Raw genomic sequence first — 26,488 nt, forward strand, 5'->3', positions numbered from 1 at the left:
ATATACCACTATATTTGCAGAAGGCTCTTTCTGTCCTCTTGCAGTTACTACCATCTACTCCCCCACACCAAAAAAACACTGTCCTAATATCACAGATTAATTTTTCCTGGTTTTGAATTTCACACACATGTATATTGAATCATAGAGTATATACTGCCCTCTTATTTAATATTTTTTCTGTAAGATTCATCTATGTTACTTCGTGTAGCCATAATTAATTTATTCTCATTGCCATGTATAATTCTTTGAATTTATCGCTTCTATTGATGGTCATTTGCGACATCTTCTTGTGCATGTCTCAGTGGGAAAGTCCTCTTCTTGTGTATGCACATTATGTGCATTTTGTGTGTGTGGGGGGGTATATTTCTAGGGATGGAATTGCTAGAACCTAGAATATGTGTATATCAGTTTTAGTGCATAACCACCAATTGTTCCAGAGTTATTATACCACTATTATCCCATGGGTTTTTTAATTTTTTTTTTTTTACCCCTTCTAGCAGAGTATGAAAGTCTCAAGTTGCTCTACATCCTTCTCAACCTTGGTATTGTCTTTTCATTGTAGTTATTCTGGAAAGTGTATTATAGTATCACATTGGGTTTAATTTGCTTTTCTTGAATAACTAAGGAAGTTCAGCTTTTCATATGTTTATTGGCCATTAGATTTACTCTTTTGGTACTCTTTTGGTCTAGTCACATCTTCCATCTGGGTTTATACTGAGTTGTCTCTATTTTTGTTAATTGTTTTATAGGAGTTCTTTTGTTTGCAGACTGTGCATTACACATATCTTCAACTGTGTTGACTTTGATGAATAGAAAGAAGTTCTTTATTTTTAATGACCAAATTATCAATTTTTTTTTCTTTTTTAAAGAAGTATTTGTCTAATCAATGTAGTGAAGATACTCCCTTGTGTTTTCTTCTGCAAAATTGATCATTTCATCCTTTGCATGCATTTAGATTTATATTCCAGTTGAGATTTTTTTTGGGGGGTCGGCTATGGTGTGAAGTAGAAATCCATCATTTTTCTTCATACAGAGAACCAACACCATTTATTAAAAAGACACTTTTCCCCCACTTCCCTGAAGTGTACTTCTGTAATAAATCAAGTGACTACTGTAAACCTGTGAGTATATTTGTGTGTCTGTTTCTTGCCTCTTGTCATTGGACCATTTGCCACTCTTTAACCATACCGCCTTAATTATTATAGCATTATCATAAGTGTTTAGGCATAAATTTTGTTCTCTTTTTCAGGATTGTCTTGGTTATTCTTAGCCCCTTGCTCTTCCATATATGTTTTACAATATACTTGTCATTTAAAAATGGGATTATTGAATCTGTCAGTCAATTTGGGGAGAATTGACATGTTTATATGAGCCTTCCAATTAATGAACATAGAATATTTCTCCATTTTCTTTAAAGTTGGTCTTCAGTTTCCTTCCTTTTCCTTTTTTTTTTTTTTAAATATTTATTTATTTGAGAGAGAGAAAGAAGAGGAGCAGAGGAAGAGGGACAAGAAGACTCCCTCTTGAGGTTGGAGCCCATTGTGGGGCTTGATCCCATGACCCTGAGATGATAACTTGAGCTGAAATCAAGAGTCAGACACTTAACTGATTGAAGTACCCTAGAGCCCTGGTCGTCAGTTTCATTTATAATATTTGGTAGTTTAGGCTTATTACTAGATATTTGAATCTTACTGAGGTTATTAGAAATAGTATTATAGATTTTTCATTTTTTAATTTTTATTTAGATTTTTCATTTTTTTAATATGCTGTTTCTATAAACTGGTATATGGAAATAAAATATTTTTATATATTGACTATACTAAATTAGCTTCCAGAATGTTTTGTATTTTCTGTATATTACACGTAGACATGTTAACTGTGAATAATCATGGTTTTATTTCTTCCTTTCCAGTTCATAATACTTTTTATTTTTCTTGTTTTATAGAATAAGCTAGGGCCTCCAGAACCCCATAAATGATGGTAACAGGTGTTCTTGTCTCAGTTTTAGTTTGAGGGGGAAGTTTTCAGCATTTTACCATCAAGTATAATATTTGTTATATATTTCTTAGATCATCTTTATCAGATTATCTGCCTTAGTTTGTCAAGAGATTTCTTTTTATAAATAGGTGTTACATTTTTTACACCATTGGATTTTGTTAACATTTTGCTTAGGATTTTTGCAATTGCCTTCATGGGTGAGATTGGTTTGTCCTTTGTCAGGTTTTCATAATAAAGTATGCTGGCTTTGTAAAATGAGTTAGGAAACATTCCTGCTTTCTTTAAAAAGCTTTCTTTCCATTTGTTTGGGTTGTTACTTCTTTCTTAAGTGTCGGAAGGTTCCACTGTCATGCCTAGAGATTTATTTGTGGGAAAGTATTTAATAATTCAATTTCTTTGGTAAATGTGAGACTAATCAGGTCTTTATTTAAATCTTATTTCAGTTTCAGTAAATTGTTTTTTAAGGAATTTATTTCATCTAAATTAAGTTAATTTTGTAAAGTTATTTATAATACCTCTTTAAATCAAAAACGTTTATCACTATGAACCTTAGTTTTCATTTCCTTAGTTTTTCCCAGTTGTACATTTGCCTTCTTTTTAAGTTTTGCTCTTATTTTCTTTACCTGCTTCTGTTTACTTAGTGTAATTTGTTGTTTTTATCTTGTGGTTAATGCTTAAATAATTGATTTTCCACTTCTTATGTTTTAATATATACATTTAAAACTAAGTTTCCCTCAAAGTGTAATTTTCCAACTATGTCTGATTTATTGTTGGATCCACATACTGGATTCTTAATTTCATTACTATGTTTTTCAGTTTTATAATTTCTTTTTAGATTTTTTTTTATAGGTATCTTGTCTTTAGTGAAATTCTTCATCTTTTCATCTCTTTTCCCACTTTTCTTGTGTTATATGTTAAGTCCTTTTTCTGGTATTCAAAGATCTAGGTCGTTTTTTTGTTTGTTTTGTTTTGTTTGTTTTTTTTTCTCTTGGTTTTGGTCACTTAGTTCTTTTGTCATGCCTGGTTAATTTTTTGGTCTTTTTGTTGTTGTTGATTTGTTTTGTTTCTATTGAAGTTCGATTTGCCAACATATAGTATAACACCCAGTGTTCATCCCATCAAGTACCCTCCTCATTGCCCATCACCCAGTTACCCCAACCCCTCGCCTCCCCTTCCGCAACCCTTTGTTTCCCAGAGTTAGGAGGCTCTCATGGTTTGTCTCTCTAATTTTTCCCTTTCAGTTCCCCACCCTTCCCTTATGGTCCCTTTCACTATTTCTGATATTCCCCATATAAGTGAAGCCATATGATTTCCCTTCTCCGATTGACTTACTTCACTCAGCGTAATACCCTCTACTTCCATCCACGTCAAAGAAAATGGGTATTTGTCCTTTTAATGATTAATATTCCATTGTATATATAGACCACATCTTCTTTATCCATTTATCTGTGGAAGGACATCGTGGTTCCTTCCACAGTTTGGTTATTGTGGACATTGCTGCTATGAACATTGGGGTGCAGGTGTCCCACTGTTTCACTACATCTCTATCTTTGTGGTAAATCCCCAGTAGTGCAATTGCTGGGTCATAGCGTAGCTAGCTCTATTTTTAACTCTTTGAGGAACCTCCACACAGTTTTCCAGAGTGGCTGCACCAGCTTGCATACAAGAGGGTTCCCCTTTCTCCACATCCTCTCCAACATTCGTTGGTTCCTGTCTTGTTAATTTTCACCATTCTCACTGGTGTGAGGTGGTATCTCATTGCGGTTTTGATTTGTACTTCCCTGATGGCAAGTGATGCAGAGCATTTTCTCATGTGCTTGTTGGCCATGTATATGTTGTCTTTGGAGAAATGTGTGTTCATGTCTTCTGTGTTCATGTCTTCTACCTATTTCATGATTGGATTTTTTTTTGTTTCTTAGGTGTTGAGTTTGATAAGTTCTTTATAGATCTTGGATACTAGCCCTTTAACTGATGTGTCATTTGCAAATATCTTCTCCCATTCCGTAGGTTGTCTTTTCCTTTTGTTGACTGTTTCTCCTGCTGTGCAGAAGCTTTTTATCCTGATTAAATCCCAGTTGTTCATTTTTGCTTTTGTTTCCCTTGCCTTCATAGATGTGTCTTGCAAGAAGTTGTTGTGGCTAAGTTAAAAAGGGTGTTGCCTATGTTCTCCTCTAGGATTTTGATGGATTCTTGTCTCACATTTAGATCTTTCAACCATTTTGAGATTTATCTTTGTGTTTGGTATAAGAGAACGGTCTAGTTTCATTCTTCTGCATGTGGCTGTCCAATTTTCCGAACACCATTTATTGAAGAGACTGTCCTTTTTCCAATGGATATTCTTTCCTGCTTTGTCGAATATTAGTTGATTGTAGAGTTGAGGGCCCATTTCTGGGTTCTCTATTCTGTTCCATTGATCTATGTGTTTTTGTACTGGTACCATATTGTCTTGATGATCATAGCTTTGTAACACAGCTTGAAATCTGGCATTGTGATGCCCTGGCATCGGTTTTCTTTTCCAGTATGCCCCTGGCTATTCGGGGTCTTTTCTGATTCAATACAAATTTTATTTGTTCCAACTCTGTGAAGAAAGTCCATGATATTTTGATAAGGATTGCATTGAACCTGTAAATTGCCCTGGGTAGCATAGACATTTTCACAGTATTAATTCTTCCAATCTATGAGCATGGAATATTTTTCCATTTCTTTGTGTCTTCCTCAGTTTCTTTCAGAAGTGTTCTATATGTTTTAGGGTATAGATCCTTTACCTCTTTGGTTAGGTTTATGGCTAGGTATCTTATGCTTTTGGGTGCAATTGTCAATGGGATTGACTCCTTAATTTCTCTTTCTTCAGTCTCATTGTTAGTGTATAGAAATGCCACTGATTTCTGGGCATTGATTTTGTATCCTGCCACACTGCCGAATTGCTGTATGAGTTCTGGCAATCTTGGGGTGGAGTCTTTTGGATTTTTTGTGTACAGTATCATGTCATCTGTGAAGAGGGAGAGTTTGACTTCTTCTTTGCCAATTTGAATGCCTTTTCTTTCTTTTTGTTGCCTGGTTGCTGAGGCTAGGACTTCTAGTACTATTTTGAATAACAGTGGTGAGAGTAGACATCCCTGTTGTGTTCCTGATCTTAGGGGAAAGGCTCTCAGTTTTTCCCCATTGAGAATGATATTCGCTGTGGGCTTTTCGTAGATGGCTTTTAAGATGCTGAGGTATGTTCCCTCTCCTCTATCCCTACTCTGAAGAGTTTTGATCAGGAAAGAATGCTGTCTTTCGTCAAATGCTTTCTCTGCATCTACTGAAATGATCCTAGGATTCTTGTTTTTTCTCTTGTTGATATGATCTATCACTTTGATTGTTTTATGAATGTTGAACCACCCTTGCATCCCAGGGATAAATCCTACTTGGTCATGGTGAATAATCTTCGTATATTGGATGTACATTGTATCCAAGTACAAGTATCCAAGTATCCAAGTATCCAGTACAATACTTGTATCCAAGTATCCAATATACTTCGTATATTGGATATTCGTATGTTGGATCCTATTGACTAGCACCTTGGTGAGAATTTTTGCATCCATGTTCATCAGGGATATTGGTCTATAGTTCTCCTTTTCGATGGGGGCTTTGTCTGGTTTTGGAATCAAGGTAATGGTGCCTCATAAAACAAGTTTGGAAGTATTCCCTCCCTTTCTATCCTTTGAAACAGCTTTGATAGTTTAGGTATTGTTTCTTCTTTAAACATTTGATAGAATTCCCCTGGGAAGCCATCTGGCCCCGGACCTTTTGTGTCTTGGGAGGTTTTTGATGACTGCTTCAGTTTCCTGATTATTGGCCTGTTCAGGTTTTCTATTTCTTCCTGTTCCAGTTTGGTAACTTGTGGTTTTTCCAGAAATGCATCCATTTCTTCTAGATTGCCTAATTTGTTGGCATATAACTGCTCAAATGATTTTTAAAATAGTTTGTATTTCCCTGGTATTAGTTGTGATCGTTCCTCTTTGATTTGTGATTTTTTAATTTGAGTCTTTTTTCTTTTTAATAAGGCTGGCTAGGGATTTTTCTATCTTATTAATTCTTTAAAAGAACCAACTCCTGGTTTTGTTGATCTGTTTTATAGTTCTAGTCTCTGTTTCATTGAGTTCTCTTTGAATCTTTATTATCTCTCTTCTGTTTAGGGTAGAATTTATTTGGTGTTCTTTCTCCAGTTCCTTTAGGTGAGAGGGTAGCTTGTGTATTTGAGTTTTTTCCAATTATTTGAGGGAGGCTTGTATTGTGATGCATTTCCTTTTGCAAGATTTTGAACGGTTGTATCTTCATTTTCATTAATTTCCATGAATCTTTTTAATTCTTCTCTAATTTCCTGGTTGACCCATTCATTTTTTAGTAGGATGCTCTTTAACCTCCATGTATTTGAGTTTCTTCCAAATTTCTTCTTGTGATTGAATTCTAGTTTCAAAGCATTGTGGTCTGAAAATATGCAGGGGACAATCCCAGTCTTTTGGTATTTGCTGAGATCTGAATTGTGACCCATTATGTGGTCTATTCTGGAGAAAGTTCCATATGTACTTGAGAACAATGTGTGTATTCAGTTGCATTCAGGTGGAAAGTTCTATATGTATCTGTGAAATCTATTTGGTCCAGTGTATTATTTAAGGCCCTTGTTTCTTTGGTGATCTGCTTAGAATATCTGTCATTTGCTGAAAGTGCTGTGTTGAAGTCTCCTACTGTTAGTGTGTTATTATCTAAGTATCTCTTTACTTTGGTTATTAATTGATTCATATACTAGGCAGCTTCCACAGTAGGGGCAGAAATACTCATGATTGTTAGGTCTTCTTATTGGATGGACCCTTTAAGTATGATATAGTGTCCCTCTTCATCTCTTACTACAGTCTTTGGTATAAACTTTAATTTATCTGATATGAGGATTGCTATCCCAGCTTTCTTTTGAGGACCATTTGAATGGTAAATGGTTCTCCACCCCTTCATTTTCAGGCTGGAGGTGTTCTTATATCTAAAATGAGTCTCTTGCAGATAGCATATAGATAGGTGGGTCTTGCTTTTTTATCCAGTCTGAAACCCTGCATCTTTTGATGGGATCATTTAGACTATTTACATTCAGAGTAACTATTGAAAGATACGAGTTTAGTGACATCATAATACCTATTCAGTTCCTGTTTTTGTGGATTATTTCCTTGGGCTTCCTCTTTTTTTTAGATGGTCCCCCCTTAATATTTCTTGCAGAGCCAGTTTGGTCGTCATATATTCTTTCAGTTTCTGTCTATCTTGGAAGTTCTTTATCTCTCCTATTCTGATTGACAGCCTTGCTGGATAAAGTATTCTTGGCTGCATGTTCTTCCCAGTTAGTACCCGAGATATATCATCCCAGCCCTTTCTGGCCTGCCAGGTCTCTGTGGAGAGGTCTGTTATTAATCTGATATTTCTCCCTATATAAGTTAAGAATCTCTTGTCTTAACCTGCTTTAATAATTTTCTCTTTATCTTTGAAATTTGCAAGTTTCACTATTAAATGTGGAGGTGTTGAATGGTTTCTACTGATTTTGGGGGGAAGTGGGTCCTCTCTTATCTCCTGGATCTGAATGCCTGTTTCTTTCCCCAGATTAGGAACGTTCTCAGCTATGATTTGTTCAAATATACTTTGTGGTCCTCTTTCTCTTTCAGCCTCTCCTGGAATCCCAGTTACACATAGATTCTTCCTTCTGAGGTTATCATTTATTTCCCTAAGCCTTTCCTCATGGCACTTAATTATTTTTCTCTTTTTTCCTCAGCTTCCTTCCATTCCATCAACTTGTCTTCTGTGTCACTGACTCTCTTCTATCTCATTAGCTCTAGCAGTTAGAACATCCAGTTTGGATTGTGTCTCATTTAATCTATTTTTAATTTCGGCCTGATTAGATCTCAATTCTGCAGTAAGGAAGTCACTAGAGGCCTTAATGCTTTTTTCCTGAGCCACCAGTAGCTTTATAATTGTACTTCTGAATCGAATTTCTGACATCATATTGAAATCCAAATTCTGTAACTCTGTGGCAGAGAGTATGTTTCCGGTTCTTTCTTTTGTGGTGAATTCTTCCTTCTAGTGATTTTGTCCAATGCAGAGTGGCTGTATCAGTGGGCTGAACCAAAAATATCAACCACGACCTAAGTAAAGTACACCCTAGATCATTTCAAACAGGTCAGAGACCGGAAAATAAAAGAAAAAGAAGAACAGAACAAAATAAAAGGACCACTAAAGTGAAAAACGAATTTTAAAACAAAGTAGTAAAAATAAAAAGCTAAAAACAAAGAAGAAAAAGAAAAAAAGTAAAGAAGAGAAAAAAGGGGGGGATGGCTGGGATCCCTGGGTGGCGCAGTGGTTTAGTGCCTGCCTTTGGCCCAGGGCACGATCCTGGAGACCCAGGATTGAATCCCACTTCGGGCTCCCTGCATGGAGCCTGCTTCTCCCTCTGCCTGTGTCTCTGCCTCTCTCTCTCTCTCTCTCTGACTATCATGAATAAATAAATAAAATCTGTAAAAAAAAAAGGGGGGGGGATGGTGGTGGTGAAGAAGTGGTAGTGGAGAGAGAATGTGGTCTACCTGAGGGGTCCTAGAGGATGATCCTCTTGGTTCTGAGTGTATTTTGTTTTGTATGTTAGAAGATGCTCAATCCCAAATTCATATAAAGCAGCAATACTTATAGAAAGCCCCAACATTGACCACCAAAATATTAACAAGAAAAAAGGAGGAAGGAAGGGAGAATATAATCTCACAAAATGAACCAACACAGTGTTCCACTTGGTTCTGGGTGTTGGTCGTGTTTTAGAAGGTACTAACTTTATTGTAAAACAAAACGAGACAGAAAAAAAACAACAAAAACCTGTATCTCATATCTACCAAAATTAAATTGAATACGTTGAAGTGAATCCAGAAGTGAAAAATATATCTAAGATCTGTAATTGTAGAAATATGAAAGTCAAAAAGGAAAAAACTTAAAAATGAAGAGCTGGTAAAATATTTTAGTTAAGGTGGGAAAAGGGAAAATATATTGGAAATTTTTAGTCTGATATAAAAACAAGTCCTAATGGGGAAAAAAAATGACCCTCTAGTTTTATACGCTATTTTCCCTCAGTCTTGGAGTTTTCCAGCGTTGCTCCAGAACTTGCTCTTCTGTTCTCCCAGCTGGTCTTCTGGAGGAGGGGCCTGCTGCTGTGCTGATTCTCAGGTGTGTGTACCTGGGTGGAGATCCCCCATCCCCCCCCCCCCCCCCCCCCCCCCCCGCCTACCAGGTGCCGGGCTCAGTGGGAGCTGTTTACCCTGTGAGGCCTCTGTTCCCTGGCAGCCCTGCCCCTCCCAGGCACAAGGTGACACGAGGAAAACCAACAATGGCAGCGACCAGATCTCCAGCTCTGGAGTCAGCTTCCCATGAGTAACTAACTACAATCTCCCAGTCTACACTGGCATAGATGCTCCTGGGACAGGGGCGCTGACATGCTCAGCTTGGGGGCACGCACCCAGTAGCAGGAGAGTCCTCACTGCCTTGTGCCCTCCCCGCCTCTACCTGACCTAGGGGGAACACAGAATCGCTGGCTTTGTCCGTTTGAGCTCCCTGGGATCCAGAGCCCTGCGCCCCTGGACCCGTGCTCCCTGGGGGCCACCCCTCCCAAACGGGGGAGGAATGGGGAACAGCTACCTCCCTCTAGAGCAGGGCTCTAGAATAAAGGGAGCTCCAGAGCCAGCCTGCCTAACCGACTGGCTTCTCCCAAATGCCCTGAGAGCTGTTCCACTCCAGCCCTTTTTTCTTTTTATTTGGGGGGGGGGGTCCAAGTTTTATTCAAGAAGTCAAAGTAGGGATCCCTGGGTGGCACAGCGGTTTGGCGCCTGCCTTTGGCCCAGGGTGCGATCCTGGAGACCCGGGATCGAGTCCCACATCGGGCTCCCGGTGTATGGAGCCTGCTTCTCCCTCTGCCTGTGTCTCTGCCTCTCTCTCTCTGTGTGTGACTATCATAAATAAAAAAAAAATTAAAAAATTAAAAAAGTCAAAGTATTTGAGATAAATGAATTTTAATCCTCATCTTCCTCGTTCTGATTAATCTGGAAGTAATGCAACTTGTAACTCTCCTTGCTGTTAGCAACTACGCGCAACCAGTCACAGAGGTGGTTATTTTTCAAATATTTTTTGGTGAGATTTCCAATACCTTTGGGAAAAAGGTACCTCAGAAGTTACCCCTTTGCCACAAGCTTTTTCACGGGCGCCATGGTGGCAGCGGGGCGGAAAAGCTCCACTCCAGCCCTTTACCAAGATTGGTCCACGGTTTGCAGTGAGCTTTCTCCCAGGTGCCCTTCCTCTTATAGTGACTCCGGGAATCTTGAGGCTTCACTGTCTCCCCTGCGACTCTGCCTGATTTCTCTTAGGCTAAGCACTTTTCTTTCTGAAAACTCCGGCATGGATTTTTAAAGTTACCGCTTCTCCTGGGCTGGGCTTTCCTGCCATGAAGGCTTTTGCAACTCTGCTTTAGCCCGGGTCCTCGCGTAGCCCTTCCCCCACTTTATTATTTTTTATTTTTTGCCTTCCTACCTTTTTAGAAGCAAAAATTTTCTCTCTGTAGCATTCCAGCTGCTCTCTTTAAATCTCAGGTCGAATTCGTAGGTGTTCAGGATATTTTGAAAGTTATCTAGGTAAGTTTGTGGGGCCAGGTGAGTTGAGGACCCTTACTCTTCCACCATCTTGCCCCTCCCATCTTTTATTATGTTTTTAATTTTAATTCCAATACAGTTAACATAGTATTGTATTAGATTCAGGTATACAATATAGTGATTGAAGAATTCTATTCATTACACAGTGCTCATCATGGTAAGTAATGGTAATCCCCTTAATGGTAATCCCCTTCACCTATTACATCCATCGTACCCACCCCGCCCCCGACCTCGCCTCTGATGACCATCAGTTGTCTTTAATTAAGGGTTTGTTTCTTGGTTTGTGTCTCATTTTCCCCCTTTTGTTCGTTTTGTTTCTTAAATTCCACATGTGAGTGAAATCCTATGAGATTTGTCTCTCTCTGACTGACTTTGCTTAGCATTATACTCTCTAGTGTGCCCAGCAATTTTTAATTGAATGCTGAACATTATGAAAAATTGTAAAGGTTCTAGATATTATCTTGCTGCAGAATGGTTCAGTCTTCTCTTTATTAGGCGACCGAGTAGGAGATGAACCACTGTAACCCAGTGAGGGATGGTGCTGATTGGAGTCTGGGCTGCACTTGGGTATGACTTCATCAGCCTGTCGTGTGCCCCAAATCCTGGAGTGCAGCCCAGGATTCATCTTGAGAACTTGATTAGGGTACAGAACTCATTCTTGCTTTTCAGAGGCTTTTGCTTAGCTTATTACATCCCTGTCCTTTCCAACTTCAGAATTTCATTCTGAAATTGGGAAAATTACTTGAGTGTCACATTCAGTTCTCTGACCCTTCCTCTCCCCACTTGGCTCCTTAAGTCTCCAGATTTTGTCTTTAGCCCCTATGAAAGTCTCTGAAGCTCTGGAGGTTTCTTTGCCCATACTCTCAGCTTTTTGCCATACTCAGGATGGGCAAGTGCTCTGAAGGAAAAGCTACAGAATGTTGACTCCTCTCATTACAGGTTTCCCTCATTATTTGAAAATAGAGCATTCCTGTGAAAACTTTGTAAGCTGAAATGGTGTAACAGCAAAGTAGCAATTATTATGAATTTGTAAGGGAAACTTTTTGAACATTCCCAGACCCTCTCTTTGGCTTTTCTGATACTTTAGGACACATCTTGCTAACAGATGGACAGAATAAATCAAGATAAAGCACTGATGCTCATAGACACAGTTCAAAGCCATGGTGGCATGATGCTGAGGTGCTGCGTGTAGTTTTAGGGGAAGGAGATGGGCAGTACTGATTTGCTGCTCTGGGGGTGCTGCCGTCACTGTAACAACTTGTTGCAAAACAAATGCTGAATTCTATTTTTACTTTTTACCTTTTTCATAGAAGTGAAAATCTACTTCAGATTTTTTCAGATACTAAGGTAGGTTTTTAGTAAAAGTTAAGTGACATAACACAGACTTTTGAAATCAGGGGATAAATATACCTCTTTTGCATAATCTTGGTTCTGCAAAGCCTGGTTGTCCTAGCAGTTCTCATGACTTCAAAACAGGTGGTGGTGGTGGTTGCTAATAGCTTTTTTATAGCCAAAGGCAGAAATGTAATTTTTTTTTTTAATGTTGAACTTTACAGGTGTGACAAGAGGCTGTGGGTGCACAGGAAGGTACTTAGCCCAACTAGACTTACTAGGAAAAGTGTGGTAAGGAGTGACCATTGAAATAGCTCTTGAAGGATAAATAATTAGGTAGGTAAAAGAGAGAGGGATGTGTTCCGACCAGAGGGAACAGTATGAACAGAGGAACAGTGTTGTAATAAAACTGCATGGCAAGAGCAGGGAAGGACATAATTACAAATACTGCTCTTCCAGTATGAATGTTAAGGCAGAGGTGATAGGAAGATGAGTAGGCTGGAGAGGTAGGTCATAGGGATTGTATGCCATGCCTGGGGGATTGTACTTAATCTTTTAGGTAATGGTGAGCCTTTTAGAGTTTAAAGCTGGAGAGGATTTTTATTTTAAGGATCAGAATAGTAGCATGTGGAATATAAAATCCTGTGTTTTACTAGGTTGAATCAATCTGTTCCAAATTCTCTTGAGGATTAGTTATTCAACTTAGTGAACTCGCTTAACCCTATTTGAGGAATCCATGTAAAAGAAAACAGATTCCTTGACCAGGAAGTACTATCTGGGGTGGGCAGCCAGTTCTGTCTGCTTTCCTTTCTTCCTCCCATTCTTCCTTCTGAATCGGACTACTTAGTCATAGAACTTAATTTTTGTAAAGCTATCCTGATAATATTACTCTTTAGTACATGTTTTAATTGATTTGAAAAGGTGATTTTAGTATGACTTCCTAAGAGTGAGTCTTAAACTGTTAAACTTGTGGAGTTTTTGCTGTTGCTGCTGCTTGCTGTTGTTACTGGTTTTGATTAGTGAGATAATACTAGCCATGCAGGAATGCTTTCTTGGCCCTGGCCTCATATTTTAATATAAGGTATAAAGTCCAAAGACTAGCCATGATCTCTTTCATAACTAGTTGTATTATAATTGATTTAAAATAATTATTTGTATGTAATATTTTTAAATTTGCTTTTTTCTGGGATCATTAGAACAGCAAGTATTTTTAGAGGTGGGAAAGAACAAAACCAGCATTTGAGTGCCTTTTGTATTCTATGTACTTTCTGTAAGTTGAATCATTTAGTTACAACCATGATATCGACCTCTGTAGGTAACTGTTCCCTATGTTATATACTTTTATAGCATATTTTGTCCATCTTTTGTGGCACTTCTTACAATTATATGTTTGTTATTTAATGTCAAACACCAAATAGGCACATTATATATAATTTGTCATTTAGGGATCTTTTTCTCTATCCCCATTGTATGGCTTTCTGAGCTGAAGGTGGAATTGATGATGTTCTTGTTCCCTATTGCTACTCTGGATCATTGTTCTTTCACCTCCTTTAAGTCTCCCCAGTTTCATCAGGTTCTAGCACCATCTATTTCTCCTTCTGCAAATGTATTTCTTTATTGATTTGTTTGGATGGCTTGCTGAACATTACTTTTTTATTTGTTTTGGCATTTTATATAAAAGCTCATCCTAGTAGGAATTTAATTTCTCTTGAATGCATAATTCTCTCCATCTAGAAATGTTGTGACTGCCTTTATTCACTTAGTTCCCAGGGACTTTTTGGAGACCCCAGTCCAGAACTAGATCTTAAAGTAGCAGCTCAGGGCTCTGTGGAAAATGATATATTGTAGAACCAGTGACCATGCTAACAGCTCTTTGACTCAGGGCCTATAGTTGCCCGTCTGTGTCAGCTTTCTCTCACTTTTCCTGAAAAGCCACAGCTCCAGACAATAATGTTTTGCCACCTTTTTCAGACTCTCTGCGTGAGAGAGAATTCAGCTCTGGTTCTAATAACCTAACTCCAGTTTCCTCTGTCATGTTGAACAGTATAGTCTATGCAGGACATAAATTATTTTGCTACTCTGTGCACCCAGAAACTGTCAAGCCCACAGCTTCAGTTTCATGAACTGCCTATGTTTCCTTTAAAAAAATTTTTTTAAATATATTTTTTAAAGATTTTATTTATATATTTGACCGAGCAAGCAAGAGAGAGTGCAAGTAGGGAGAGTAGCAGCGGGGGAGAGGGAGAAGCAGGCATCCTACTGAATAGGGAGCCCAATGCAGGGCTCCATCCCAGGACGCTGGGATCATGACCTGAGCCACTCAGGTGTTCCCTGTATTTCTTTTTGATTAAAGTAATTATACCACTGATTCTCAGAGTATCTGTTTATAATAGTCTTTTTCACCCACCTTGATTTTATTTGCAAGTCAGAAGAGCTTGACAACAGGTTATTTCCTCCAGGTTGACTTCATTCCTATGCTTTAAAGTTCATGGGCTTTAAAAAACGTAGCTCTTTTCAATGTCTTTAAAATGATTACATCCTCTCCTCACTTTTTAATTTTTAAGGTACACATTCATTACTGTCTTCTATAAGAAGCTTTCATTCTGCTTCCACACAAGACCAAGTGCCTTTCTAGTGTGTTCCTTTAGCACTGTATATGCCTCTCTTTTACACTAATCATTGTTTATTGACATTTTCTGATTGTTTGCCTCATCATAGGACTTTAAATTTTGAAGTTCAAACAGAAAACTTTTTATTCATTGTATTCCCAGGACCTGCCATATGATAGACACTGAATATTTATTAATATGAACTGTTTTGGTTGTCAGATGTTTTCAGATTATTGTTCATAGTCTTAACACCAGTTTGGTGGTAAGATGTTAATGTGAGAGGTTGTAAATTTTTATCTCACTTTCTTGGCAGTATTTTTTGTGCAGTAGTCTAGGATCAGTCTTTATTTGACAAAAAGAATTGACTAGAAGGTAGATATATGGCAGTTAACCTTCTGAAATACAAGTTATAACTGAGTTTACAGCTAGATGTAAAAATGACATGTGTGATTAGTTGGTTTGGCCAACATTTAGAAATACTTTACTATGTTATGCCAAAATGAAAGAGGAATTAGAAAAAAAAAAAGAGAAATTACTTTGCCAGTCCAATGGCAGATTATAATGAGCACCAAGTCATGTATTTCTCACACTAAAGAAAGCCAAGGGGAGGAGAGAAGAAATTCCAACTGAAATACTTGTTTGAGGAGATACATTATGAAAATATATAGCCCTCCTTGCTTTCATAACTCTTAATGTATCTCTCTGTGATAAAAGAATTTCATAAAATTGACCCATAGTAATCAGGTAAGAGGTTTAAGCTATGATCTCTGTACTTTCTAAGGAATGAGATAAATATATTTTAAAGGATTTCCATCTAAAATGGTTATAATTACAAAGATTGCAGTGCTTAGATTAAGCACTTTACTTGTCTGAAACCCTCACTTACTGAAAATACTTTTTCCCACTAATCACAGAGTCATTTCTGTACTCTGTTGTATTTACCTGGTAGAGGTAGTTCTCATGGATCTGTTTAATTTATTATAAGTAGATTATTACTAGGTTTGTTTTATTTTGTATTTTTCATGGTGCCTGCAAAACTTGACAGTAAAGATATCTAAATCATTATTGCTTTAAAATGTGTACCTTCTAAAAATTAAGCCTGTACTCAGCAGTTTAATATGTAGGAAGCAGTAATGTTATGTGTTTGTATAATAATCTCTCCACTGGTAAATTAATGCAGGTGAATTTCCCTTTCAATATTCTTCCATGATCTTTAAATGTGTAATTCATCTGGTTGTACCTGGTATTTTTCATTTATTTCTGTTGACTTTAGTTTTGTTTTTAATGGGCTCTCATTCTGTTACCATGCTCTATTTATATTTCCTAAGATGGTTTAATGGCTATTTGGTGCCTTAGAAAGAAATTCACTGGGAAACTTAATTCCAAACTACTGTCAGTTGATACTAGTTACCTAACCTTTAAAGTGTTATATTCCCTGAACACCTTAGTTTAATTAAAATACAGGACTGTGGTGACATGACATAGTGAAGATTTTATTTAATAAAAAAATAAGAGAATATTGGGTATTGGTAAATGCTATGACAATTACATAATGTTTTATCTTTGTTCATCTCAAGTTTGATAGATTTTGAGTAAACTTAAAAATGTTTTTGTTATATAAATGTATTCCATAGCATTTGCTAACCTTTTAAGAGATAGTTCATTCTTGGTGATAATTTGAAATGTCACTTGTTTTATTTTTATTTTATCTTTTAATTGTTCCCTTATAGAATGTTTCTCCATCCCAGAGAGATGAAGTGATTCAGTGGCTGGCCAAGCTCAAGTACCAATTCAACCTTTACCCAGAAACATTTGCTCTGGCTAGCAGTCTTTTGGACAGGTTTTTAGCCACTGTAAAGGTAAATATTTTAGGATACACTTAAACACAATGCCTTGTTTGAGGGTTTATATTTTAAACCAAGGGCAATTTGTAAACATTCTGGAAAGTGACAGGGAATGGAAAACCTTAGACATGATCTGTGCCCCTGTAAGAAGGCATGATGTTTTCTATTGCTGTAAATTTTTAGAAATGTTTTGAATTGTAATCTGTAATTTTCTTTTTGCTATCAGTATTCATAACTTATATTTAACCTATAAAGTTTTTGATTTTCTGATTTTATTACAAACCATATATCATCAGCAGAATGTTTAGTCATCTTTTAACATATTGGTGTATTAGATGTTAACAGTGAGGTAGATTAGAAAAGTATAAGCCTTCTACACATTTTTTTCTGTCACTGCTTATTGACTATCCGTAGTGTTTTAAAATACATAAATACTTTCTATTTGGAGTATAGCATACATTTGGAGTATAGCAAGATGAACTGAACATAAGTGATATATATTTGTTGAATGACAGTATATGAAAATGAATAAGTTTTATATTGTCTCTGTTGCTATATATCATTGGCTATATTATAAGAAATTGGTCATAGTAGGCTCTCAATTGATTTAAATCAGAAAGTTAGCATTTATTTAATGGCAAGGCATAAAAATTAGAAAAGCAATTCATTTGTTGTCATTTGTATGCCTGGGAATATATAAACTGGGGGAACTATGAATTTAGTGCTGAGGATACTGTACTGTGTTATTAAGCATGAAAAATAGAAGTTAAAGAAGTATGGAGTGGAAGAATTTGGATGGCCATTCAGTTACCTTTTTTTTGGTTTCACACTTGTACTCTTAAAAGAGACTTGAAGAATCTTTTATTATACTAATTGCCTGCAATCTAGGTTATCTGAGATGTCTATTTAACCTTACTATCAAGCCTCCCCTACTAGAGCTAACCTCCCTTTCACAGAGAAAGATGAGTTTAAACGTAATGTACTTTCTTGGTTTTTTGTTCTTCACAAATTATTAATAACCTTATTTTAGCTTTTGTCATAGAAAAGATTCTTATGGGCAGCCTGGATGGCTCAGTGGTTTAGCACTGCCTTCAGCCAAGGGTGTGATCCTGGAGACCCGGGATCAAGTCCCACGTCAGGCTTCTTGCATGGATCCTGCTTCTCCCTCTGCCTGTGTCTCTGCCTCTCTCTCTCTCTGTGTCTCTCATGAATAAATAAATAAAATCTTAAAAAAAAATTAAACATTCTAAACAGATTTGGAGAAGTTACTGGATCAGTTAAAGAATAGTGCCAAGTATCTCATTTTCTTCATAATTCTTTTTTTTCTTCATATTTCTTATTTAATGGATCCTGTCATGTTATTAGCATAAGATTCTCTTACTTAGATGGTTATCTATACTGAAAAAATTAACCTAAAATGTATTCATAGTTTGAATACAGTGACTTAAAACAGACCATATAAGGCTGCTCCAATGACTAGAGCCTCAATCCTAGCTGTAGCTCTTTTAAAGTTTGGATTCTGAGCCCTATCCCAGAGCTACTGAATCTGAATCTCTAGTTGGTAAGATCTGGATGTCTTTATTTAAAGAAGCAAAAACAAACTACACAGATGACTGACATATATCCAGGAATGAGAACAACTCTTTGAAAAAAAAAAAATCACACTTGCTATTGGGATTCTTTTTATTATAAAATTTTTTGGTACCCTTGACTTCAGATTTGCATTACCTACCTTGAGTTGTTAATTGTAGGGCTCCTCTTGGGAGTGAACTCTAATTACCTCAAGGATTTGACTTGTTGTATACACTTGGGGGGAAATAAAGGATCCTGGAAAACTCTTAGCCACAAGATCTGCCTTCACTTCCTAAATCACTTGTGTTGTGTCCTTAACTTCTGAGACATAATAGACATGATGGTATTTTTAGAAGTGCTTTCTAAACCATAATGTCTGATTAATGTTAATGATTACATAAAAATATTGATAGTATTGAATCAGCTTTTATTTTTCATATAGGCCGAGGACTAAAAGGTGCCTAGATAGTATGCTACTTACACTGAGGCATTGGTCACTGGCATGCTTATTCAATAAGTAATTAATCAAGGCCACATCAGGTCATTAGAAAGTTTCCCCAATTTTAGAGGAATGTAATATTTCAGTATAAGATAAATGTCAAAACAGGTTTTCTTTGTGTAATGTAACTTAACTCTGTGTCATTCAATGTAATTGGATTTAATTGTTCTGGTTATTTAAAACTGAATTCCGATGCTGGGTTTGGCAAACCCTTATTCTATCAATAAGGAAAAGTAGGCCTACCTTATAGATAAAAGTCAAATTCAAGCCTTCTTATGCATGTCAAACCCTTTAGAAAGTTTTTTCTCCTACTAATTGATTCTGTGTGAATTTAGGAGACTTTCATTCTCGCCATGGAACCTGAATATGTACATGTTTTTGTGGGCACTTAATTAGAAAATTTCTACTTATCTGCTAACAGTCTATATATAGTTTTTTAAAGCTGGAATAGGGGCAGTCCGGGTGGCTCAGCGGTTTAGTGCTGCATTCATCCCAGGGCCTTATCCTGGAGACCCAGGATCAAGTCCCACGTCAGTCTCCCTGCATGGAGCCTGCTTCTCCCTCTGCCTGTGTCTCTGCCCCCCCACCTCTCTCTGTGTCTCTCATGAATAAATAAATAAAATCTTAAAAAAAAAATAAAGCTGGAATAGGTTTATAGTCTTTTTAATGTCTTCTTTCTGGAATAGGTTTATAGTCTTTTTTAAAATGTTGTTTTCTTTCTCTTTAATTCCCCTAACATCTAGTACATTAATATTACTGATATGACCGGTAAAGAGAGTAAAAATAAAACTAGCTAATAAAATACACACATGAACAAATTTTTAATTTTTGGAATTTTATTTATTAAATGTCTTCTAAAATTAAGTTCTTCTCTACTGGGTAGAAATTTAACTTTGGGTAACTAGCATTGGTTGAACTTTTACAATGTAATATCTTAGTGTTGTCATAGAATATAATTATGGCTAGGGTTGTGAAGTTAAAAGTTAGTCCTGATCCTAGAAAGCAGTAGGTAGGAATCAGATTAATTATTCCTTCGAATATTGTGCATACCTGTCTCACATGCATATCTAGTTTTTAAAAATAAACTCTTGGGATCCCTGGGTGGCGCAGCAGTTTGGTGCCTGCCTTTGGCCCAGGGCGCGATCCTGGAGACCCAGGATCGAATCCCACGTCGGGCTCCCGGTGCATGGAGCCTGCTTCTCCCTCTGCCTGTGTCTCTGCCTCTCTCTCTCTCTGTGACTATCATAAATAAATAAAAATTAAAAAAAATAAAAATAAAAAATAAACTCTTTTAGCTTTTTGAAAATCACTGAATTGCTTTTTTTTCTCTTCAAAATTTTAGGCCCACCCAAAATACCTGAGTTGTATTGCGATCAGCTGTTTTTTCCTAGCTGCCAAGACTGTTGAGGAGGATGAGGTATTTTCCTTTAAAAATTAGTTGTGTCTGTTTCTTGAAAATTTCTATTTATTAACTTGCTTTCTGTTCACCAGAACAAAAACTGAAAATTAGTTTATTTTTTTCTGCCCTCTTCACTCTGCCCTGTTCCCCTCCTCTCTGCTTTGGATAGAGAATTCCAGTACTGAAGGTGTTGGCAAGAGACAGTTTCTGTGGATGTTCTTCATCTGAAATTCTAAGGATGGAGAGAATTATTCTGGATAAGTTGAACTGGGATCTTCACACAGCTACACCATTGGATTTTCTTCACATTGTAAATATACCTAATGTCTCTTAGTTTCCTATTTTAATATGTAATCTTATTTTAGTAACTTAAGAAAGTAGATTGCCCACTCATTTGTTTTGTAGTGATTTTTAGGAAAAAAAATTAGAAATTAGGATATATGTCAAATTTAACTTAAGAAATTAATACCTGAGGTTATGTCAATTTCTGTACATAATTTACCTAAAACTTTAAGTAAAACCGGTGTGATGTTCTTGTGATTTTTTTTTTTTTTCAGTTTCATGCCATTGCAGTGTCAACTAGGCCTCAGTTACTTTTCAGTTTACCCAAACTGAGCCCATCTCAGCATTTGGCAGTCCTTACCAAGCAACTCCTTCACTGTATGGCCTGCAACCAACTTCTACAATTCAAAGGATCCATGCTTGCTCTGGCCATTGTTAGTTTGGAAATGGAGAAACTTATTCCTGACTGGCTTCCTCTTACAATTGAACTGCTTCAGAAAGCACAGGTAGGTGTCAAGTCAAATTAAGTGTTCATTTTCAGTTCTTGTCTTATTGGGGATACGTAGGGCTACTGGATGATTGTAAAATTAAGAGACCTTTCTAATTTGTACTGGCAAACCACTTTGAAGAGGAGATTAGAGTAAAGTAATAAATACCTTAAACTTACAGGCTAGGTGAACTTTTTTCTCTTCTAAAGCTTAGATAGTATTTTCTTGCTTTTCAACCCTTCTTCTAGGTTACTTAAAATCTTTAAGAGTCTTTAAAAAGTAGTAAGATTCTGTATATTATATTGTCCTTTTGTTTTGTATGAAGAACCTTCCTAGCTATATGTGTAGGTTTAATCATAGTACTTCTTAACTGCATACTTCACTTATTTTGTAAAAGATAAATTAAAAACATAAATGGCTAGAAGTTGCTTTTTAGACAAGCAAATAATTTATTGTTGGCTAGAAAGTCAAGTATTTGTACTAGACTTTGGCAAGTAGAACTTATCTTTCTGAAAGAGGTTTTGTCCTGGTAGTTCCTATTATTGCCTAAGATTATTCCATCACTTCTATCTGCAAATTGACAGAAAATGTTATAGGCCAGTTTATATAGACAGTTATCGACTGTCTATATAAAATGTACAAGTTTTAATAGAGAAAATTCTCATTCAAATGGAAAAGTTAGTAAAGTGTGCTATATATTGGCAACTACTTTGGATAAGCTTATTGGTTGTATTCATGTCATCAAATAGAACTTAAAGGTTTACATTTGCTGTAAACCATACCCCTTGCCAACTGAATCCATAAAAGACTGTGAATAATCTACTTTCCTTTTACATATCCCTATTTATTCTTATTTGGTGGTAGTTATTCTGATTTATTTTATTGGATTGTCTTTAGAGAAAAGACAGTTAAATTCTGAGCTTATGTAATAATTACATTTTGTAATAAAAAAGAACTAAGTTGAGCAAAGAGCTGCAGTTATTGAACTTAGAGTACTGTAAAAGAGAATAATACTTGAATTTGGTGTTTTATAAGATGCTTAGTAGATCTCATGGATGTGAACTGTAAAAGTTAGCACACATGTAAGAACCTCAGTGCTCAGCTCTGAGAATTTCAGTTCCTAGTCTGTGAGCAGAGAAAGATTAAAGGCCTTTTCATAAAAAGGTTGGTGATCAGAGCAATATATTAGCTAGATCAGAGCAGTATATTAGCAATACATTAGACAAGGCCCATGCCTCGTCTGTGTTCTTTGTTCCACTGTTTTTAGCATGGCTCCGCTTGTTCTATATCCCTAGGACAGGTGTATGATGTTAGTTGTAACACAGGCCGTTTCTCCTTTACAAGGGAGATATGTTCTCTTATTATTAAATTTTTTTTTTTAAGATTTTACTTATTTATGAGAGAGGCAGAGACCTAGGCAGAGAGTGAAGCAGGCTGCGTGCAGGAAGCCCGATGTGGGACTCGATCCCAGGACCCCAGGATTACACCTTGGGCCGAAGGCAGGCTCTCAACCACTGAGCTACCCAGGTGTCCCGATATGTTCTCTTAATGGCATATCTTAGATTGTTAAAATTGAGAAGTATTTCTTTCCATTGAAATAAATGCTATCATGAAAATAAATTCTAGGAGATAGTTGCTATTTAGTGAGAATTTTTAGAAATTATAAACTACCATATAAGAATAGTGTGGCACAGGAAATTTACTTTGCCTACCTATGGTGTTGGAAAGTGAACTTGAATATTAATCATTTACATGAGACTGTGGGAGTAGGGGAAGGGATATTAATAGAAAACTTCTACATTCCATTTTTCATTTTTTTTATTGGAACAGTTGACATCTTTATTTTTAAAAAATATTTTATTTATTTATTCATGAGAAACAGAGAGAGGCACAGAGGGAGAAGCAGGCTCCATGCAGGGAGCCCGACATGGAACTCGATCCTGGGTCTCCAGGATCACACACTGGGCTGAAGGCGGTGCTAAACTGCTGAGCCACCAGGCTGCCCCTGTTGACATTTTTAAATGCTCTGACTTGGTCTCTGTGCCTATTCCCAAAGCTAGTAGAGAAAATTTACTATATGAGGTATTACTGTCACAAAGAAAGGATAGACTCTGAAGCATAAATAGTAAGATTGTTGTAAATAGCATTTGTATTCTCTAGCTTTGAGAGCTTGTTCTCTACTAAAAAAAATACTGGAGAATATGCTTATTCTCTTTCATAAGTCTTCTGGTGTTTGGTGCTGTAAGAAGAATGTTCACTGAAATTTGTTCCTTTTTATTGAAGGAGTATTACGGATTTAGAACTTGAAGAAATCTTTGAAATCATTTCATTCATCTATATATCTTAAGCCTGCAGTCCAGGGAACTTGGGACTTTCTCAGAGACATACAGGACTGCTTAATAAAGAACCAGTGCTTTCCCATGCACACCTTAAAGATTTAGTTCAGTGGTTTTCAGAGTTTCTTTTAGAACTGGAATCCTTCCCTTGACTCCAACAAAATCTTGTACACAATCCCAGAATATAAAGTAGGAAAATACTACTTTCTAATATGTATTTGGGGCAGAGACCTGTTGGGTGCAGTCTCACTCAACATGGCCTCTCCCCTTCTGCAGGCTGTTAGGACATAGTTTAAAAAACATTGTTCCATTCTCTTATGTGAATAGTTATAGTCCACAAACATGTATTGAAAAATCTGTGATCTAAGGCACTGGGGATACAGTGATTGTAAAAAAATGAAAAAAGGTCTCTGCCCACATAGTATTCAAATTATAATGGAAAAGATAGTTAAAAACAGTATCACAACTTTGGGACTTGGTCTAAACAGTTCTCTAAAACCAACTGGGACTGATAACCAACATATGTGGCCCAAACCTGATGGATCCTGATTCTTTAAGGCTCAAGACTGTCTTTGCTGCATTCATTTGTGTTTAGGTAGGAGTATCAGGTCTAATATCTTTGTAATTAGACGTGTGATAAGGCCATGTACTATCAAATATTCTCTCTGCATTCTTGGTTCTAGCATAGGAAATTTTTGCAACGTATTGGTGAGATAATGCCAGAATTACTTCTGACGTGTTTCCCAGTGTCCTCGTTTGAAGGGACTACTGATGTCCATCATAGACAACCCCATACTGTGAGGAGACCACTCTCACTGGCTCTGTCTTTATTCCCTCTGACTGCAGACAAAGTACAGTGAGTGTTCCTGGTTTGAAAGGCAAGCTTCCTTCCTAGTTGCCCAACCCTGCTTCTCTTAGCTCCCATGATACCTGTTGGTCACCTTTCTGGAATGGCTACACTTCTTTCTCTTATCCCTTCTTTCATTGTTCTACCTCTGTAGCTACACTCACATTCTCCTTTTTCTGATTAATGTGACCCACTGAGCATTTCAGGATGTGAACTCTACTGAGTTGAGTGTAATCATCTCCCTCATCCCTAGCCCAGCAGTAAAGTAGCAGGCCTTCCCCACCAGGGTCTTGAGGGTTCGTAAGGCCAGACTGCTGCAGCAGGTGTTTTCAGTGCTTCGTGCTGTCCAGCAAACCTGGGGCCATCTGAACCTGTCATGTGTGTTGTGTTCTTCTGGTCAGTAACCCATCAGCTGTCTGCCCTATAGACTTTCAATGCTGTCTGCCTCACCTTCCTTGGATTAGAATATTTGTGATACTTTTACCTTTCTAGGCCCCTAAATATTAGTCATTTGCTAAAGAACAGTTTATTAAAGTAAAGTAGTAAGTACTTTTCAGAAATAATTTTTATACTATAACCTTTTCACTTCCCAATTTCTTTCATTTCTGTTATCTCCCTTTTGTTTGGGCTTCTTGAAATACTGACAGAGGTACTTATCTCCTTAACCATAAACCCCCATCCTTCTTCTGTGTTTTTGTTCCACTCTTTTTACTATGGCTCAGCTTGTTCTGCATCCCTGGGATATGATAAGTCCTAGCCTACACTTGTAAGCTTCATAGTTGGGGACTATCTTTAAGTATTATGAATTCTTTTAAGGGAAGAAAAAAAATTCTAAGACTAGCTATTAGTAGTATACCCTTAGGGTGCTATCTAGTGTCTTTCAAACAAGGGAAAAAAATTAGTGAACCAAATGGTAGAAATTAAAAATGGTCATTTTTCTATATTGTTTCTGAAGAGTTTAGGCATTTTAACATTTGTACTGTGATAACACCTGCCTTTCATTCTTCTTTCCACTTACACTTTTCTGGGTAACAAGTAATGAATATTTTTAGTGATAAAACCAGTCTTGTGACCAAGTGTGTTCGTTGTTCTTGCAGATACGTTATTTTCCTTTATTTTCTCTGTGGTATTGCAAACAGTCATGCTGTGTACTGTAGGTTATATAGGTATGAATGAAATGTGGTTAAGAAATATCCAAAAATGGGCAGCCCCGGTGGCCCAGCGGTTTGGCGCCACCTTCGGCCCAGGGCGTGGTCCTGTAGACCCTGGATCAAGTCCTACATCAGGCTCCCTGCATGGAGCCTGCTTCTCTCCCTCTCCCTCTGCCTCTGCCTCTCTCTCTGTCATGAATAAATAAATAAAACCTTAAAAAATAAAAAAGAAATATCCAAAAATACTTATAAAATACACAAGACTGGAAAGTGATCCCTGATAGGTAATAATCTAGTAGGCTTCCTGGAGATGGTGACAGTTAGCCAGACCTGGAAGGAATAGGTAATACAATTTCAACGGGTAGAAGTAGGATGAACCCAGGGGTAAAGTAAGAGAAGGCAAGCTGTGCGCAGACTAGAGAGTGCAGGCCTGTTTGGCAGAAATGGGGAACACAGCGTAGGATACACCAGGAGATAAGACTAAAAAAGAAGGTTGGGGTCAGATTGTGGAGAGTCTTCTGCCAAGCTAAAAAGGTTAGCTTATTTTCTGGTAGGCACTGAGGGGGCCGCTAAAATATTCAAATAGGGGAGAAAAATGTATGTTGTTAGAGGAAGATTATTTTATTTATTTTTAAATTTTATTTATTTTTTTAAAAGATTTTACTTATTCATGAGAGACACAGAGAGGCAGAGACACAGGCAGAACGAGAAGCAGGCTCCATGCAGGGAGCCTGATGTGGGACTTAATCCTGGGACTCTGGGATCAAGCCCTGAGCCGAAGGCAGTCGCTCAACCTGTGAGCCACCCAGGCATCCCAGAGGAAGATTATTTTAACTAATTATAGGGAAAGTAGGACAGAGAGACTAATTGTATTCTTTACCACAGGTAAGATTTTGAAAGCCTTCCATGTGTAGTCATTGTACTAGAAAAGAAACTTAGGGAATAAAGATGAACATGATGCAATACCTGCCTTTTGGGGGCTTATAGTCTTTTTTTTTTTAATTTTTATTTATTTATGATAGTCACACAGAGAGAGAGAGAGAGGCAGAGACACAGGCAGAGGGAGAAGCAGGCTCCATGCACCAGGAGCCTGATGTGGGATTCAATCCCGGGTCTCCAGGATTGGGCCCTGGGCCAAAGGCAGGTGCCAAACCGCTGTGTTGGGGGCTTATAGTCTATAAAGGAAAAGCTTAATGGTTAAGCAGATTATTTTAATACAGTGTGATGTGAGTATGGTGACAGGCTGAAATAGAAACAGATTCTGGAATTTGGGTGTGTGAGGGGCATGGGGGAGTCAAAGGGTAGCTTCAGAAAGGACACCTGAACTATCCTGAAGAATACAAAGGAATTAGTGAAACCTCCAAATTAAACAAAAACAGTTCTTGTTCATGTTGTCAAGCCTACTAATTTCTACAAAAATATAATTTATCAGAAGTTCTCA

General features: G+C 37.2%; 1 protein-coding gene across 4 annotated transcripts in view; it reads left to right on the forward strand.

Annotated features, from left to right (window-relative positions):
* Positions 1-26,488, forward strand: part of CCNI (cyclin I) — a 40,263-nt gene that overhangs the window by 11,640 nt on the left and 2,135 nt on the right. For 2 of the 4 annotated variants that reach the window (XM_055313013.1, XM_055313014.1), the window contains exons 3-7: positions 9,124-9,216; positions 16,360-16,488; positions 19,887-19,961; positions 20,113-20,253; positions 20,501-20,731. In XM_055313013.1, the coding sequence (XP_055168988.1) occupies positions 9,124-9,216; positions 16,360-16,488; positions 19,887-19,961; positions 20,113-20,253; positions 20,501-20,731 (669 nt within the window). The remainder of the gene's footprint in view (positions 1-9,123; positions 9,217-16,359; positions 16,489-19,886; positions 19,962-20,112; positions 20,254-20,500; positions 20,732-26,488) is intronic. The other 2 variants (XM_055313016.1, XM_055313015.1) reach the window with 1 other exon arrangement.

This window comes from Nyctereutes procyonoides, unplaced genomic scaffold (genome assembly GCF_905146905.1).
Source record: "Nyctereutes procyonoides isolate TBG_1078 unplaced genomic scaffold, NYPRO_anot_genome, whole genome shotgun sequence".
Taxonomy (NCBI): Eukaryota; Metazoa; Chordata; class Mammalia; order Carnivora; family Canidae; genus Nyctereutes; species Nyctereutes procyonoides.